Genomic DNA, 13479 nt, shown 5'->3' on the forward strand with positions numbered 1-13479 from the left:
TAAACCTAAACTGAATGGCGCGAAGGACGGGTATGAGTCCACCGTGCGTGCCGTCATAACAAACTCGCTGCTTCCAAACCCGTCTCTGATGAGATCACCCGTTTTCCTCGTTCTGGGCGTGGGTAGAGCGCGGAGTCGCCATCCAAACACGGCTTCCAACACACGCAACAAAAGCGGTACATTACCTCAGGAGCTAAATATACGGCCTAGTTAGTAAACGCCGAAGGCAGCCCATTCAGAGCCATCGCGTCATCGGAAACAGCCGAGCCTCCAGAACACGTCACGAGAGAACGACGCGCGCGGGCAGAGAAGGCGAGCCGCTCCGCCATTTTGCCTCCGGTCCACGATAGAATTCGTTGCACATGCATATAGCCGATTTTTTTTTAGCGGGTCAGCACTAAGGCTTCCACTCAGCCGAAAAGCCGTTGTCTGTCAGTTTGATGTGCGATACCAACACACGCATACTGCCCCCCCCCCCCCCCCCCCCCCACTGTGGCAGTTCAATTGATGATTGGTCGCGAGAGAAAGCAATTTGACAAAGCCTTCGACAAAGTCCCGCACTCAAACTGTCAGGCCTTAACTTAGACCCCTGTGTGCTCACCGGGATCAGGAATTTCCTAACCAATCGTCTCCAGTTTGCTGACGCCAACTCCCATTCATCCACTATCTCCCATGCCCCATCAGGTACTTACTGTACTATAGGCCCCCTACTTTTCCTAATTTATATTAATGACCTACCAAATATTATAACATCTAACATACGGCTGTTTGCCAACGATTGTGTAATATACCGATGCATAAATAACCTCTCAGATGTTACCGCCCTACAGAACGATCTCCTCAAAGTGCAAGAGCGGTGCGACGCCTGGAGCACGAAACTAGATGTCAATAAAACCTTTCTAGTCTCTTTCCACCTCCGACGTAGCTACTCATCTCACAACTACCTCCTTTACGGTTGTCCTATAGTAATTTAAACCGACACCATCAGGTACCTAGGTATTCATATCTCCAGTGACCTATCCCGGTCCAGTCATATTACTTATAACTCTTCCATTCGCATCCTTGGCTGCTTACAGCCTAACACTGCCATGCACTCCCTTCCGTCAAACTAATCACTTATGTATCGCTTGTCAGACCTAATCTAGAGTATGCAAATTCTATATTCGATCCCCGCCAAACTGGCCTGTCTAATGTACTGGAATCTATTCGGAATCGTGCTTCACGCTTCATTCTTTCATATTACTCTTATCGCACTAGTGTAACTCAACTAAAATCCCAACTTGAACTTCGTACTCTAGCATCCCGCCGCAAACTAGCTCGCCTTTCTCTTTATCGCCTTTTCACAGCTTGCCACCCGACAACGTGTTCATCCGTCCAGCCCATCGTTAATCTCGTCACTCAGCGCGCCCATACCACAACCTTCCAAAAATCATTTTTCTCCCCGTACTGGAACGACCTTCCCGCGGCCACATCGCTTCCTCAACAGATCTTCAATGATTCAAAACTGCCACCGAAAATCATTCTTGTCATAACTGCCGCACTCTCCGCCCACACCTCACGTAACACCACTAAAATGGGGCATTTGAGGAACTAATAAATCAAAATAAATACAATAAGAGCAACCTGGGTATCACAAGCCCCACTACCGATGGCAGCACCTACCATCGCAGGGCAGTGGCGCATGAGGACACTCGGGAATCTATGACTATAAAGAAGAGAATGACCAACTCCGCATATGTTAGCCTTAACCCATTCTGGCCATCCGAACAACTGCCATCCGCGAACACCGGAACCGAAATGAAAACGGAAGTGCTAGCGCACCTAATTCGCATTTGGCCTGACTGCGAAAATCGACCGTCATTTTTTTTTTTTTTGCCACTAGCCATTTTTGACAACGTTTGCGCGAACGCTGTGCTCCTCCCGCTTATGATAGAACAACAAGCCACCTGCCGATGCTGTTGATGACGAACACGTTTAGCGAGCGGCGCATGAAAGCGGGGTTGTGCTAAGGAGCAAAAATTGGGTTTAAGCCCCGTTTCAGAGCTCATTGCTCCGTTAGAAAGATATAAGTGTTTACGTTTCTACGGTATATATGCGTTGTTAATAGCAAAAACTGTTGCAACGATTCAGGTGACATACGCAGTAGCATACCACCGCGGGTCGCGTTTTGGCAATGGCGGTTAACTTTACACAACGAAAACTAGACAACTATACTAGGTGCAGCTCAAAGAGCGCACTTAACGAAATATGCACGCGCCACTCATGTGTCAAATAGTCACGTGTTTAGTAAATTAATTAAATTGGAAGTTATTGAGCCGCTAATATCCATCATTTTTGTCATTTTTGGTTATTCTTAGAGCGCCGGTTCTAAACAACTATCTAATGGAGCCAAAAATCGTTCTCAACGCTTCTAGACTAACATTTCATTTCAATGCTGCAGAAGCAACCCGTTTTTGGTGCGCCTGTTTCTCCAAAACGCATCCTGCAACCAGGCAAGACGAACAAAAGTATTGTTTTATGCACTAGGTTTTTACTCACTGCAATCGTACCAATAGTTATTGCTATTAACAACACATACCGTTGAGAAGTAAATACATTTATCGTTCTAATGAGCTAAAACTTGTTTTTATATCGTAGGCGAGGGGATCACAGCGATCGTGCAAACAGTGTAAAAAAAAATGGCCAGTGGCCGTGAAAGCGTGGGACCTAAACGACTCGTGCAATGCGACACGTTCTCTGTTCTCCGTTTGTAGCCGCTTCACGCTCCAAGTATCTGGCGACGAAGTTCAGTCTGATTCATTTCGGTTGTGTGGTTTTGTTTGTTTTCTGGCGACAAGCCTACACGCTACAGAAGTAAATCTGCCTAACAATGATACTGCGTCAAAAGACTTCATCTCTACCAACTGCACTAAGAGAACCCTGTACATAAAGTACCAAGTGAACTCAGATTTATTAATTTCCCTCGCTGCTAGTGACGCTAATTCCAGTCCCGTCATTAGAGTTATTGGATAGAGTTAGTATGCCGGAGACGTATTAGCAAAGGCCTATACCGGTTCACCGGACGCCTCTTGCACAGGCGCAGTGGCATGGGTGGGGCCAGGTGGGGCCACTGGGCGTGCGCAGGAGGCGTCCAGTATGCTAAAAACGTCTAATGACGACGTTAAGTTCCACGTACCAGGCACACATGTGCGTTAACTCATGCTAGTCCCTACGCGTAAAAAACAAATACGCATGAGGGCTAAGACGCAACGACGAAAGCGAGGAAAGCGCAAAGGGGCACAAAAATGAGGGCGATACGGGAGCCGTGAAAGACGCCGTTCCTTTGTCCGTTGCTTTCATGGCCAGTTTCGAGTACATCAGTCCTTCACCCTGAGGAGCGAGCTGACCGGATTCTTCTCCGCAAAGAGCGCAAAAGAACGAGCTGCCGAATCACCCGAAAACGACCGCGCGGTCACCGCGAGCGGCTGGGGAAGACAATGCCGGCCGGTGGCGCGCGCCGCCATGCATACGCGAGCCGAGTGCCACGCCATCATTACGGCCCGTTCCCGGGCGCGTGTAGTAACGGCTACTTCGAGGAGGCGTAACCTCGGTCTGCCGACCACGGCGGTCCTCCCTGCTGACCCCGAAAGTAACCAGGCCTCCCGACGGCCGAACCGCGGCGCAAGTGGGACAGTGTGCATTGCGCGCACGAGACGCTGGAAGGGGGGGGTCCGCCGACTTAGCGCGGGGCAGTCTGAGAAGGGTCACAGCTGGAACAACAACAGGACCCTGAGAAACTGCACGGTCGCACGTGGCATGCATGGCAATAATGCAGGCGCGGGGGGTCACGCCCCGAAAGCTCCTGGCAAACATTCGTCGCAATGCGCAGGCGCGAAAGTGATGCCTCTTGTACACCTCTCAGGAACGTATGGGCCCGAACAAGCGTGCTCGCGGTGTGAAGTGTTTCTGTGCCTAGAAGCAGCCGCGTCGATCACAGAAATTGCTTCGCGGGCGAAGGCTGAAGTAACACTTGTTGCTGGGCTAGTCGGTGCATTATTCTTCGTACAAAATTTAGCGCAAAACACAAGACACTCACAAGAAAGGTGGACAGGACAACGCGCTACTGACAACTGATCATTTATTGGAAAGGAACGCGTGATATTTAGGCACACCGTCACACCACCTATCAGCTGCAGCAAACGTCAGAATGATGTAAAGGGTCATAAAAGCGATAAAAGACACAGACTAAAAACACGACGTAGCTAAAAACGATAAAAAGCGGCGAAAGAACATTAACAGCATGACATGTGGTGTATAGGGCCAAAGAGACATGACTGAATGGAATTCAACAGGATGATAACAAAACGATATCGTATAAAAAACGTAACAAATGCAGTAAAAAAAACCACGTGAAGCAAGAAAACCCTGATAAAAAGGCCTGTGCGCTGAACACTTCAGATTACATTGAGGGGGAAAAAAACACCTGTACACATGCTCTTACTCAGGAAAACCTTTCTAAAAAGCATTCTTCAGTTTTGTACAAGAAGATAGATGCATCGCTAGCAGCAAGAGCTTGCTGCGCGTAGTTAAAAAAAAAATCAAACCAAGCAAAGAAGCGAGAAATAAATAAATGGCTGTGCGCTGACTCTGGGATGGGTTTGGCGGTCACGCCGCCCCCTCCCGTTCTCTTGCGCGTGAACGCGCAGTGGCCGTGGTTTGCGCACGTCCAAAAACCATCTCGCTTCAGCGACTGCTGCTCCAACCTAACCGGTACGCTCGTCACAACCCTTTCAGTCACTGCATTTCTGTTCAGCGCTGCCTGCAACGCCGCCGTGGTGTAGATTTTCAGTTGCCTTCACCTCGCTAACCTTAGGCATGTACAACGTCGCCGAAAAAGAGACACTCACCCATCACATCCCCCGTGCTGGCACGACAGCGAAAACGAGCGCCGGCAACGCGAAACACCGCGGCGACCCCACATCGTGAACCTTCAAGGCTCCTTCCGACCACTGCCTCCGAGAGACTGTTCGGCTAATGTCGTAGTCGTGTCACGGAATAGATCGGCGGCGATCAGATACTGTCCGCGCGATCGCTGTTAGCCTTCACTGCGCAACACAGCTGAGAGAAAACTGTGTCATGTGTTAGGAACACATAAAGCAGCGTGTTCACACGATAAGTAGCTGGCAGATTATAAAGCTCCAGATTCCTTAAGCATTTTCATTGGAAATTCCTGAACATCGTCCACCATGCAGACTCTCGTGAAAGGAACACCGTGCCAATTTTTCACGAAGCCATGCATTACAGGGCTCGCATGTCATGTTATCGCGGCAACCATTTTGCTTATGCACTCCAGAGCTAACCCTAACAAAGACCCAAGTCCAGGCTCAACTGGAGCTTTTTTTTTTTTTGGACTGAAGCTGCAGCCAGAGTTTCTGGCAGCAGCGAGCGTTGCTGCACCTTTCCTTTCGCCCCTCACTCAGTGATTCCCCGGATAGCCTCCATGGCAATAGTGGCCAACGTTCTTTGGCCAAGGTGATTTTCGCAGCTCCCCCGAAAAGTGGGCGGTGTGACGGTCGCGCGAACTAATGGCGCTGCGGTCGAGCTTAGCATCGCGCTGCACGCCAACGTTTATAGATATACTATAAACGTTGCTGCGCGCGTCATCAGTTACTGCTGCCATCGTAGCTGCGTGCGCCGTTCCACGCAAATGGTCGGCACGCACAGTGGTTGACTTATTTCGCTGGAAACGCGTTTTTTTTCTTCATTATTTTTCCTACAGCTACAGCAAAGGAGTAAAATTCAAGCGTAAAAACTGATGCGCACTGAGGTAGCCTATTTTTTCCCCATTTCCCTTACATTATCGCATTTTCAACACAGAGTGCCATCTTAGAACCATCTATGTAAGAATAATCTGTAATGCTCGTATTCTTCCTTTACTGCAAAAAAAAAAAAGGGGGGGGGGGGGGGGGCAAGGTTTGCTTTTTACTCATGAACTGCCAACAGACAACCACATCCAGTTTTTAGTCCTAAATTTACACTTCACCGATGCCCAAGTTCGGTGGTCGTATCGCCCAAGGGCGAACAAAAGTTTGCTGCCTTACAAGAGTGCCGATTCCAAGTTAGTGAAACGTGGCATCATCATGTCTAGCTGTCTCTCCGCCCTACAGAAGTCCTGTGCCCACACCATGTCAACCAGTTTTCAATGTCAAGTTGAGCCCCTTCTTTCTGCCGGCTACTCCCACCATCTAATTCTCAGCAAAAAAAAAAAAAAAACACGCTCGGAAGCCAAGCCACCATTTGTCATGCTGTATTTTCAGTGCCTTTCCCACAACATGAAGAAGGTTGCGGAAAGGTATGGGATCCGCGTCGTTTTTCTGGCGCCCTGCAAACTGAAAAAAGTCTGCCCTTTACTTACTAGAAGAAAAAACGAACCCACCACTTGCATGAAGAACCACCAGAGCAAGTTCACTAAACGAGTTTCCGAAGTTTTCTACGAAATATCTCTTTCGTGCGGATGGTACGCCCTGCATCGGACAAACTGTCCGCTGTTTTCATGACCGCGCTCTGGAGCGACCCCTACGCACCGGCACGGGCGTCTACCCCTGCACTGGCAGTGCAGCGATAGCAGAAATTGTTTTCTTATCTGGAGAAAACAAAATTCCTTACTAAGGCAAACAAAAAAACCGAAGGAGAGGTTATCGAGGCATACTTTATCTCCAAAAGGTGCGACAACTGTGTTATCTCGCCTTCGTTATCTCTATCAAAGAAAGAGACCGAATTCTTAGATGGCCACATCCGGGCTTTCCATCGGTCCTAATCACACTGTGGCAATGTTGATACTGTCTTCGCCTTGCGCACGATGTTTTGTGCGCGTGTACCTTGACTCCCAGGTTGATAGCCCTTATAAGGGCCCTGTTTTCACAAAATAAAGTCAGTTGGAAGCTCTGCGCTTTGTGTGTGCGTCTTTGTGTCTCTTCTTGTCCCGTCGTCATCGCGCAGTTTTTTTGTTTTTTTCTGCCATTCGGGTTTGGACCAAACTCATCCACTAAGGAAGTGTTTCTGCAAATGAATGAGGAAATTCGGGAGGACCTTCATGGGCTTCAAGCACTGTAAAACACGGGGAAATTCTCAGAAACCTGGAAAAGCTAAACTGTAGGGAAACAACAGACAACTATATTCGGGACTTTCTCAAGGGGAGGAAGGCCATCATGAATCTGGCGACGACGCATTCCGGCCAGTAAGAACTTTTGCAGGTAACGAAACGTCGTTTAATCGAACTCGCTTAATTCGAACTTCAAGTTTATTGGAACTGATGCTTTGGCCCCGTCGACACCACGTGTATCAAAGGAGATCCGATCGGGCTCCGCAGGACTGAAAAAAAAAAAAAAGAAAAACATTCGGCTCCCTTCGAGTTCGAAACACCGGGATTCGACGGCGCAAAGATCTGAGGAAGCTCTTTGTACTCGCCGAGCTCGGCTGCGGCCACGCGGCTGTCTGCTTATCATTAGCGTTCCCTCGCCGGAGAGGAGCTCGTCCCGAGGCCGGGAGGGTATACCAGCCCGTAGGGTGGGCATCCACCCGCTGCCCATTTGCAGCAGGCGGCAACAACGGCCCAAGCGGCCGGCCGTCGTTAGTCGTCCCCCTCTCGCTCGCCGAGCGTGGTGCAATCACGGAGCGCCTCTCCGTGCTCGGAGCCAGCAGCGGGCCTCCATCTTCCACGCGGGAAGAATGCTCGCCGTGAAAGACAGATGCCCCCCACTTCCAGACCGGCCGGGGAGCATGACCGCGTTTCGGGGCTGCGCCCCAAGCTGTCGCGCAGCCATCCGCGCGGGTTGGACGAACGCCACGGAAAACAGAAACGCTTTTCAGCGCCCGCCAACGGGGCCCCGCGAGCGACGACAGCCAGTGCGCCACAACACTGCGCGCGCTTTCGATTTCACTTTTTGGAAGCGAGGCTGACTGTCCCGAATGCATTCTCAGAGCAGGAAGGAGCCACTCGGACCGGCAGCTTCCCTCCATCGTGACTATATGTGATGGCTTATAAACGGCGTCAGATGTCGTTGAGCGATTCGAATCAACTTGGGAACGCCATTAACAGCCTCAGTCAATGACAGTCCGCCGCCTGCAAAGTTTAAATATCCATACCGATATCTGCGAGACGTAAAGCCGGTTTCGGTTCGTTCGCATGCTTGCATGAATGCAGCTCTCGGCCGGCATCTATCATACTTGGAGCCTGAGGTAAGACACGCGAATGCCCACTGCCTTTCCTTCTACGGTGGTTCGGCTCGGTCGTAGCGAAGAAGTTGCTCCGCTGACAGTAAAGCTTAGGTCCGGCGTTCAAACCTACGTGGCTTCAAGCACGCAGAGGTGAAAATGAACGCGGCCTACCCAGGCTAACAGAGCCGTACGACTATGGACTGGACTTTTTGGTTTTTATTTTTTTAATTCGGAAGACTATTTTTGTTTTTATTTCAGGACGTCACTTTCGATTCTTTTTTTTTTCGGCGAATATTATTCGGCGAAGTCGGACTCCTGCAGGTTGGGGTTGGAGTGGGCTAGGACTGAAAGCTCCAAGCTAGAGTGTGGGCGAAACGCAACCACGCCAGCTTATGACTGGACATAAAATCATCACTGCCAACCAAAAGTTACAGCCGTTGATCCCCAGGACACGACGAGTGGTCAGCGCTATACGTGGTTCGCGACATGATGTAAACTATGATGACGTCACGCGTGAGTTTCACTATCACTGAACAAACACAAATGGCCAGCCAACGGACGATTGGGCGCAGTCGTGGCTGGGGAGAAGTGTACTCTGCATCACGCCCAAGGGTTAGGTCGAATTCAGTAGTCCGAACAACACTTTATCCAACACTTGGCACAAAACGACGATTCTTCTTATTTCTGCCCTAAAACTGAAAATGACTTTCGGATATATTATACGCCAACAGAAAAAACCAGTTGGAAAATAGGAAAAAGTGTCCATGTCACACATAATTACGGAGTAATCATTAATTGAACGCTCAAACTTTGCTCCCTTTGATGTTGGAGGGACCTGAACGTATGTAAACAGTTGTCCATCTTTTTCCACCGGAATGGGACATGTGGACATGACGACGACAACGCGAGAACGGGGAAACTATAGCGCGGACCTGGCAGCGATAACCTCCATTTATCGCTTTCTTGCGCTAGCCACGGCCACGTTATTTCAGCGAAATTTCCCTAGTTCAAAGGGGACTTTGGTCTGGGCTGGTTGGTTCATCGTTTTTCTTCGACAGATTGCCACAGCGTTACGGAGCACGGACATAAGAAGGAGACAGGACGGGCGCTGTCTTGCGCCCTAGTTCGCCGCTCCACATCTCGGTCCCTTCATATCCACTCTGGCAGTTGAACAGACCAGCGGCTGTCAGTTATGTAATTACGCGTCATGGCCATGTCATTTGTTCTCATCTCGCTGAGCGTCCATACACCATGCTCGCATAAACCACGACGCATCGAAGAGTGGCCTACGCTTACAAAACAGCCTCGTGATTGAACACGCAGGCGAAATCGCACGCACGCACACAGCATACGCGCTCACACACACGCACATACACACCGGCCCGAAACCGTTTGATGAATAAACCAAGATAATCGCACCAGTTGTCAGCGCATTCGGTAAGTCTTCCATGGCCCATTGAGCAACGCAGAAAATATACACACGGGAGTTTATTTTCTACTGAAGGGGGCAAAATGCCCGATTGGACGGGACGTCTGAACAAACGCCAGGTCGTTTCCGCACGGGCATGCCGCTACGCTGCATATCACAGCCGAGAGCCAAATGTCAAACCTTGCATAGCTGCATGCACGAAGGCGAAACACCGCGGCAGAGGTGCAGAAGGACGCAATGTGAGACTTTCAAGCACATCCATAAAAATATTTCTTTACACAGTGCACAGCGCCAAACAACCACGAGTTTCGCAGGGGTAGGCCGTAAACAAAACGTTGGGGGACAGGGCGAAATTCGCAATAGCTCGCTTTACTTGCCTTCTCGGCGTACTATTTCCACCTACGGTAAAAGCGGACTGAAAACGTCGGCTGAATAATTTCACTGATAGCCGCGATTCAAATGCAATAAGACATCCGCGCCCTTCAGACAGCCTTCTCTGTAAGCGCCCAGATATCGCGGCTATGCACAGCAGACCCGAGGAAACTAGACGTCCTTGTCTGTCTCCACCATCTTCCATAGCCACTCACATTATTTTTGACAATTTCAACCTGTATTTTACCCCGAAATTTTGAAGTCCTGCTCAGCAGCTTCTCTCAGTTTTGAGGTGCAAACAGAAAGAAGTACACAGGTATTGGCTCCTGAGGAGATCGGTTGTAGTACATACAAGACGCTACCGGAACACTTGCAAGCTGTCCTTTAAAGAAGAGCGTCCTTTTGGACCGCGCTCGCACATCTCCATGCAACCGTCTACGACGGCGTTGAACGCATGCGCCCACAAAGCGCCAGTGTCTCCTATTCACTCAACACACGCCGACATGTGTTTGCACACGCGACATCGTCATGCGTAGCCTTTGTCGGACACGATAACGCCGAGCCACCGGGCCTGTTTCAAAAGCGGGATACTCGCGGAGCACTCCACAGTTCCGCCCCGACAGCCGCTCAGATTTGTCTCGTCGCACCTATCGAACATAGAGACGAGAACAAAAGCGCGGCGACCCGACCCCGGCGAGAAAGCCGCACGCAGAGGAGCGAGTCGTCGGCGGAGCTGCTGCCGTCTGCGAACGCGGCTTCGGCGACCTGGCCGCTGGACGCGGCTTGTCGCTGCGTCTAAAAATAATAACCCCCCTCTGCCTTTCCGTCCCGAACGGACCCCCGCGACACCACCTCTTTCGCAGACAGACGCACGCACAGCTGCGGTCCCATGCGGAGGGCGCTAGCCGTTACGCATCCTTAAAAATACGGCGCCGATTCGTATGCGTGGGCGAGACGGATACGGCATCATCCGCCGCCATACGCACGCGGATGGAAGCGACTCCGAGAAGTAAGGAAGAGTAAAAAAAGAAATCTCAGCGGTCTCGGGCCACTGCGGGCTCCGGCGCACGGATCATCTTCCGGAGCGACTGCGGAGAGCGAGGAGGGGGTAACGGACAGGGTTGAGACAACGTGATTTGCAGCCTTCGTGCGACGTGCCGCTTACGGGACGTAGCGCGGCCACCGTAGGGCGCGTTGCCCCCCTGTGCTGCGCGCCGGACCCATCCGACGACGAGACGGGGCTTAGGCGCTTGGCCAACAGCAATAGACGTTCAGACGTTGTTCAGCACCGTACTTAGCGCAGTCTGAGGGAACGTCTGAACGCCCCATGCTTGTTCCCTGCATCAAACCAAACACACACACGAGAGCACCTGCGCGTTCTTATCCCAAGAAAGCCCCAGGGAAAGGAAAACTGACAGAGCAAAAGCAAACCCCGACACGCAGGCGGTTTCGCGGCGGAGGTCTGCCGCGAACCCGCCGCAACGAGGAAGGAAGGCAAACCTGAATCGCGCTCTCCGCATGCTTATCGCCGCGTCCATCCACTCGCTCGGAGCGGGGGCCCGCACGCACGCTGGCGTACTCACTCACCCCGAGGCTGTGCGCTATCTGGCGGATGAAATAAAGGTCCAGGTCTTGAATGACTTCGACCTGAGCGCTGCTGAACAGGGTGTCCGTGCTCGAGTGTCCTCCAAAAAGACTGCGCGCGTTGAAGCACGAATCCATCACGGCGAAGAGCGGCGTGCCCGCTCCCCTCCGAGTAGTCTTTGGCGGAGAGCGGCAGTAGAGCAAGCGATGCGCACGGAACGGCCACCACACGATAGGTGAGCGGCGTCCACTCGTCACCGAGAACTATCTCGACTCAAACGATGAACCATGGCGAAAAAACTAGGAGCCACCGGCGCACCACACACAGACGGCAAACTTTGTCGTCTGCCGCTCTCCACGGCGGCGCCATCTGGAGGGACGCGCGCGCCCCCTAGATTCTCCCCAGACCGGCGGCGCTCTCTCCCTAGGCTGAGGCCGCTCGGAGCTCGCGCGGCGGGAGCCCGCGGCATATTTCGGATCCTCCCTCCTCGATAGCCTTCTCCACTGCCTTCGTTGTAGGTCAATCGCACGGGTGTCCCGGTATTGCGAACGCCCCGGATTGAGGATTCATCTCTCTGCAGGGCTGCAATTATATGCAACGGCGCCTCTGTGTCGAAGCGACTGACGAGGAGCTGGATACCTGCTTTTATCCGAACTCGTATGTGCGTGTCCGTAACACAGCCGGAACTAATTGCGATGCGGGTGTTGGACGAAAACAAATAATTCGGGTCAGACAGAGCTAGTGATGGATGCCTCACGTGCGTGGTAATGCCACTCCCGACTATCACTAAGCAGTTGATATGCTTAGTGGTTAATGAAGTCGCTCCGAGCATGATCTGCCAGACCCACACGCAAGCCCTCGCCTCAGCCAAACGCACAAGGCGAGTGTCAATGAAAAAAGCGGCTATGTATTTTGTAGCAATTCCTAATGATTCACTATTCTGCTCCATCATCAGTGACTGCTGTCGCCTGCAGTGACAGGGCTGACATCGCGCAAGAAATGCCTCTTGGATAAAAAGAGAGTTGAAGAAGTGTCATTGCTTCCCGCTGTTCATGATGCGTGACCAGGGGCGAAGCCAAGGGGGGTGTTTCTGTGTCAGAACCCCCCCTCCACCTCCTCCCTCCTAGAAATTTTCTGAGCGCTGCATACCTCCCTCCGTAGGGGTGTCTTTTTTTTTTTTTTGCGAGAGAATAAATGTTCTTTACGAATCAAGTCCTCAGAGCCCTGTGTGCACACGTATTTTTATTTAAATATTACAGTGAATAAAGCAACTAACCCTTCAGCTGTATTAAAACAGAACAATGAGTAGGGCGCAGGCGGGCGCAGGCTGTGTCTTTTTATTTTTACCGGCGGCGTATAGCACCTCCCCCCCCCCCCCCCCCCCCCCCCCCGAAAAATATTTCTGGCTACGCCTCTGTGCGTGACGTTCACATTTAGCGACGTCTACTAAAAGGGGGGCGTGCCTTTGCGCTGCCAGTTTTTGCAGCTTTACTTGCAAACTGTCACGGTCGCAGCCCCTCAGACGATTCCGCCCAGGCCTCGACGCCGTCCAACAAAACTTAAAAAGCGAGGCGAAAAGTTCATCGTTGCAGGAAAAACCAGAATCAAGGAAGGCACCGCCAAAACGGCACTGATTATTTTTTCCTCACAAGAATGTGGACGGGGTGGAAGAGGTGGTCAGGGCCTGCATCGAAAAAGTAGGAATTAGCAAGGTCGGTGTGGTTGCTCCAGGTCTGCGCCACCAACGCAGGCCCTACGCTGGCCAGCCGCGCCCAGGGGCGTAGCCAGGGGGGGGGTCTTATGGGGCTTCAGCCCTCTCCCCACCCACCCCGAAATTTTTTCGAACTGTCACGCACCGCTCACCAATACAACCACCGGCGCCGGAAGTCATTCTGGA

General features: G+C 51.6%; 1 protein-coding gene across 2 annotated transcripts in view; it reads right to left on the reverse strand.

Annotated features, from left to right (window-relative positions):
• LOC149349523 (rhotekin-2-like) overlaps positions 1 to 13479 on the reverse strand; it is a 202277-nt gene that overhangs the window by 99241 nt on the left and 89557 nt on the right. The window contains exon 1 of one of the 2 annotated variants that reach the window (XM_089578495.1): positions 11585 to 11957. The exons of the other annotated variant lie outside the window; for it this stretch is intronic. Coding sequence (XP_089434621.1) covers positions 11585 to 11719 — 135 coding nt within the window. The 5' untranslated portion in view covers positions 11720 to 11957. Of the gene's footprint in view, positions 1 to 11584; positions 11958 to 13479 lie in introns of those variants that run through there. 2 annotated transcript variants of the gene reach the window in all.

The sequence above is a fragment of the Amblyomma mixtum genome, chromosome 3 (genome assembly GCF_055824585.1).
Source record: "Amblyomma mixtum isolate Tamu chromosome 3, ASM5582458v1, whole genome shotgun sequence".
Lineage (NCBI taxonomy): Eukaryota > Metazoa > Arthropoda > Arachnida > Ixodida > Ixodidae > Amblyomma > Amblyomma mixtum.